A 5314-nucleotide genomic window follows, 5' to 3' on the forward strand; every position below is an offset into this window, starting at 1 on the left:
GTTGTCAGCACAAACTTCAAGCACTGGAACTGCACAGCTCATATCACATTAGACAGGCTAATATTTTGTCATGTTGATAGTTAATAACCTTCCAAAATTTAATTGAAATAAACGGAGAAAGGGAATGAATTTGTGTCTGGACTGAACGAGCATCAGTGAAGTTAATAACTGGATCCCTGATAGATGTTTTCAGCCCTGTCTCTCTGTGGCGACCAGGTGATTAGGAGAAAACATCTAAATCAGGATGTATTCTATAAAAAGACAGTCGGACTCAGATATACGCCTCCTATATGATACATTATCTGTCATTACCGACCAGCAGTATACCGTCACGCTGCGGTTTCTGCTCCAAAACAACCACAGATGATGACTCTAATAAGATGACTTTTTGACACGTTTAACCCAATTAGGTAACATCATCATTATCTATAAATAATATGAGCAATATTTGACAACTAAAAAGTTCTGTTTGTCTGCTAAAAGACCTGATTTAGAGATATTCTTAGGCACATTTGTCTTATTCGCACACAAAAGCAAAGATATTTCTTAGATTTAGTCAACTGAACGACAGTACATCAGGAATATTTTTATTTTATACTAAACATGAAGTCAGAATGAGTCATGACTCAAATGCTGCCACTTCTCCATGCAGTAAGGAAACCAGCAAACGTGGATAAAATGTTAGTTTTTCTTAGAGCTGATGGATTGAACATCATGCTACGAGGGAATAATACCTGAAAGTAAAGAACATGAAGCCACAAACCTACAAGCCAACTCTTCTCACTGGAAAGACTCTTTTTGTTTTTTAAAACAATCCTTCTCATTGTCCTTGTGGAAGCACATTCTCCTGTCTTGGAGATTTTAATCCACACTAGTTAACCCATCCTGGTTATGGTTTGTGCCTGAATGATGGAAGACTTTACGAGGCGTCTAAAACTGAGCTGACTCTGACAGTGTAGGAGTGTAACACTGTCCCCCAGAGGGAAAAGAAGGTCCTGAAAGGAGGAGACATAATGCATAAACTGATATAAAATCGAGAGACAGTTTCCTTTTTAGTTCATTAATCTACATTTGGACTGCAATTCCTTAGGTTAAATGACAGGTGAAAAGACACTGTGGTTGAAATTTTTTTTAAAATCTGAATCTGTAATGTCGAAAACACTTATTTTTGTGTCTTGTTTTGAAAATCTGTGCAGAAGTTCCTTTCATTTTGTGTCATGGATGAAGTTAATGTGACTCGTCTTGGACGCCATTTGCCTCCCTTTGACCTTAAATCCATTTTCTGAGTAAGAACAGAACAAGCAGTCCAACAGCAGCAGGCCGGCGATGACAACAGGAGCCACAGCTTGTCGAGCGAGGCCTTCCTCCGACGTTCTTAGGTGACGACCACCAGACCAAAATGCTGCTTCAGCTGCTCAAGGAATATGAAAGTGAAGACTGTTTGGGGGATGAGGCGAATGGCTGCAGGAACGAGACCCTGGACAGGAATGGAGTCCTTATTAAAGAATCGCGGTAGTGACCGAAGGAAAGGAACGCAGGACGGCGTGTCTTTGTGTTATGAGCATCAAGGATGACATTTACCTTGTAGAAAGCCTTCGGGCCAAGCTTTGCTGTTTCTGTCAGACAGTGAAGCACGCTCTGTAACAAAAACACAGAAGGAATACACAAGAGGCCTGACAAGCTGAATAACTGAACCCAGAGCGAATACATAAAACATTCATGTTAGAGCGATGAGAAGAGAAGCCACTGATTCGCTTTAACTTAACTGAGCCTCACAGAAAACTAAACTAAACAAACATTACAATCTGACTTAATGTGTGACATGGCAAAACTGCACTTTCAGTTGTTTAATTAAACAGTTTGTGGGACAAAATTACAGTCTAACAAACAGTTTTAAAGTCCAAATAAAGCTGAAAATGTATTAACCCTTGTGAGTTTGTTACATTATGTTACCAACATACATACAACCTTAAACAAAACAAACTGCAAATACTCAAATGTTATAAAAGAAACTGTTCAAAAATGCACAAAAAATAATAATAATAATACCATAATATTCCTCATTATAACCAGGGTCAGTGAACCTCCAACAATAAACTGTAGCAGAATAACAAATGATGGGATGATTTGGACAAAAAAAACTCACTCTGTATTCCAGCTTTGAGTTCATTATTCTTGTTTTGACAACATCAAGTGGTTGACACAGGATTATCGCACAACCGCCCTGAGAAGAGAAACAAAACGGAGGAGGAGGCTTATTTTTATCATTTTTTCTTTTATTTTAAATACATATTGTGACAAATAGAAGTCACTTACCGCGAACACACTGGCCAGAAAGTGAGTAAGGATGTTATCAGTGAAATAACCTGTGGCCAGAACCAGCTGTTTGGACTGGTCATAACAGGACAGCTGCAGAGTCAAAGTACACACAGTGTATTTATACACACAGTGTTGTGGTACAGCAGCAGGTTGTGATGCTGCAGTCTGCTGAAAAAGGTGAAACTGGACTTTACCTGTCCGATAGAAACCAGAGCTCCTCGAACTGAAGCCATAGTAGCTCCAGAGAATAATTTAAAGATTCCTTCTATATCAGAAACAGAGAACATCCTTAGATAATATTAGAAACCTTAAAAGTTTAAAACCAAAAATAATCATTCACTGATTTTCTTTTGGCCAAATATCTCATATGATTCAGATTTTCTTTTCCTAGCAACAGCTCATCTTTTAGAGCTCTGAAAACAAATCACTTTTTGTTCATTTTTAGCAGAACTCTTCCTGCGAAGGAACAAAAGAAAGGAAACCACTTTACCTTTAATGACAAATTATCTCACCTTCCTTCCAAACACGTAGCAGTCCATCAAGCACATGAGCGTAGCTGTGGGTTAAAAGAACGTCCAATAATGTGGCTTTTTTACATGAAAAGCTGTGTAATTGTCTGTAATTATGGAGGATACAGGATGTAGTCCTACTTTGACAGGTTCTTACTTTCTTCTGAGCTCTGCCGGCAGCTTGACATCGTTTTGCATTCTGCATGATGGGAGAGTGAAAGATTTTAAAACCAAGTCGGCGTCAGCAGGAATTATCCTCACAGTGACTATCTTGGTTCTGAGTTAAAGTTGAATGGCACATTTAAGATGGGCTGAATGTCTTTCATAAATGAATCCTGTTAGCTCACCGGACGTTCACCAAGTCAGCTGGGGTCCCAATTAAACCTCCGGCAAACCCTGGTGCAGAAAATACATCCCAAAATAAACATTTTGAGTAAACTGAGTAGGGTTAAAATGTGTCATAGTTCATACCTCCGAATGCACCAAGCAGGACTTTCTGATAGAAAGGCATTAAAGTTTTGTTTTCTCTGTTTATTCTGTCCCTGATTGTCTCATAAATGGCAAACCGTGACAGAGAATATGTCATCTACGGGGGGAAAACAAACAAATGAAAACATGAATGTATGAGGAAGGTGCAATAAAACATGTCTGAGTCTGTGTTTTGTACCTGGCGGCAGAGGGAAGCACTGAGGCCGCTGTAGAGCGCCAGATAACCTTCTCTTCTCACCACGTTCACGGTCATCCCGATCATCCTCAGCCTCACCTCCTGCTGCGTCTGTAAGTGCACCTGGAAATGACAGACAGGACAGAGAGGCCGTCGCACCTGAACCGACAGCCGCTGCACATCTGTACAGGTGTTAGTTCACAAGAAAAACACTGACCCAGCCCTAAACAGGCGCCAGAATCTGTTAATGAAACAAAACAGCTTGAAAGAGTTTTTAATAAAAAATGCTGCAACTGAGCAATACCAGCCCATGAAACTGATTTTGGTTTGTTTTTGTTTTTAATTGATGAAACTTTAAACCTCCACATGTAACATTTATTATAATCCATCTAATGTAGAGATATTGCTGTCACAGTCTGTTCATTTTTGATTTTAGGTTAAATACTTGATTTGGTTTTTATATTTTTGAGTTTTTGGTCATTTAGTTATCTTCTTGATTTTGTTTGTGTCATCGTTCCCACTAGGTGTCTTTCATTGTCCTTCCTTCCAGCTCCTCACACTCCACCTGTTTTGTTAGTAATCAGCACATGTGTTGTTGTTCAGTAATCACCTTTCTAAGCACATAAGCTCACTTCTTCTGTCAGATTCATTAGCTTACATTTGTTTGCCTTCGTAAACTTAATAAAAGGTTTGATTTTTCTTTCCTGAGACTGCCTCCTCCTGTATTTACTGCGTTCACACATCATCCAGCAAATTTTGAAAATAAATGGAAAAATATATTGCGCTTAAACAGTCCTTGGCAAAACAATGTAATACTATTTACATTTTTTAAAATCATTTTCCAAATGCTTCTGTCCAAAACACCAGCACATATCAGTGAGGCCCACAAACATCCATTTTTTAATCTTGTGATGGCAAAAGAAGTGCGTTGAAAAAGTACAGCTGCCATTATTGTTACCTTACCTTAATCAAATCCAGAGGGTGGGTTAAGCAAGCAGCTGCGCTAGAAGAGACTCCACCAAAATACCAGCGAGAAATACGATTTTCCTGCATGTTGTAGGAGAAACAAACTCCAGCAGGTGAGACGTTGCTGTTCATGATAAATATAGTGCAGGTAGGCGAAATCAGTGTCAGCTCATCTTTACAGAAATCTGATTTTTGATTAAAAGATGGACACTTTGGAAGAATCACATGGCCGAGTTTAGCCGCCTCGGTCCTTACTCAACGTTTCTGAGCCAAGAAAAGGAGTGCAGCTGGTTTGTGGGAGGGAGACTATGTGACTCGTACAAAAATAGCTCGGCTGCTGTTATAGTTTTGTGAATACAGCGTGCCAGCATCCTGGGAATAAAGTTTAAAGAGTATGTGTCAAAATTAAAGCACCACCTGTGTTGTAAAAAAGGTCGTAAGGTTCTTAAATTCAAGCAAGACTTAATTTTTAATTATTTTTAAAGCATGCATTTGTATTAAGAGATGTTTTTAGCAGAAGTTTCTACTTGTTTGGTGACTTTTTTCTGACTGAAATGAGTGCTGCAATAAAGTATGAATGGGCAGCCTGAGATTGCAGTGTGTGTGTGTGTGTGTGTGTGTGTGTGTGTGTGTGTGTGTGTGTGTGTGTGTGTGTGTGTGTGTGTGTGTGTGCTTACTAAGGAGTATCCTGGGAGGGAGGGGGATTCTTGACAGATGATAGAAACAGTAACTGGACACCTTCCCCGAGTCCGAGCAAACCAAGATGTGAGCAAACGCTTCAGATATGCAGGATCAAGAGGCTGCAGAATTCACTTTCTGTCCTGTAGATATCATATAAACTCATTTTATCAAGACT

The 5314-nt window shown here is 39.4% G+C and overlaps 1 protein-coding gene across 2 annotated transcripts; it reads right to left on the reverse strand.

Moving 5' to 3' along the window:
- Positions 1 to 571: 571 nt before the first annotated feature.
- slc25a10 (solute carrier family 25 member 10) lies at positions 572 to 4720 on the reverse strand. Of its 2 annotated transcripts, none has more exons than XM_017425340.3 (11): positions 4456 to 4720; positions 3496 to 3615; positions 3300 to 3414; positions 3176 to 3224; positions 2986 to 3027; positions 2832 to 2875; positions 2514 to 2581; positions 2317 to 2409; positions 2147 to 2224; positions 1582 to 1638; positions 572 to 1477 (listed from the first exon to the last, which is right to left on the reverse strand). In XM_017425340.3, the coding sequence occupies exons 1-11, from the start codon at positions 4588 to 4590 to the stop codon at positions 1376 to 1378; spliced, it is 903 nt and encodes a 300-aa protein (XP_017280829.1). In that variant the 5' UTR covers positions 4591 to 4720; the 3' UTR covers positions 572 to 1375. The 2 variants fall into 2 exon arrangements, with proteins under 2 accessions (XP_017280829.1, XP_017280828.1); XM_017425339.3 differs by having other exon boundaries at positions 2514 to 2584.
- Positions 4721 to 5314: the final 594 nt, after the last annotated feature.

The sequence above is a fragment of the Kryptolebias marmoratus genome, linkage group LG12 (genome assembly GCF_001649575.2).
Source record: "Kryptolebias marmoratus isolate JLee-2015 linkage group LG12, ASM164957v2, whole genome shotgun sequence".
Taxonomy (NCBI): domain Eukaryota; kingdom Metazoa; phylum Chordata; class Actinopteri; order Cyprinodontiformes; family Rivulidae; genus Kryptolebias; species Kryptolebias marmoratus.

What these genes read in the sequence shown, in the direction of transcription:
- slc25a10 (XM_017425339.3), bottom strand. Translation starts at nt 4,590, where the DNA reads ATGAACAGCAACGTCTCACCTGCTGGAGTTTGTTTCTCCTACAACATG. An exon ending in CCGGCAGAGCTCAGAAGAAA is followed by an intron (nt 2,876 to 2,985) that starts GTAAGAACCTGT and finishes TTTAACCCACAG; the next exon opens with CTACGCTCATGTGCTTGATG. An exon ending in GCTACGTGTTTGGAAGGAAG is followed by an intron (nt 2,585 to 2,831) that starts GTGAGATAATTT and finishes TTTCTGATATAG; the next exon opens with AAGGAATCTTTAAATTATTC.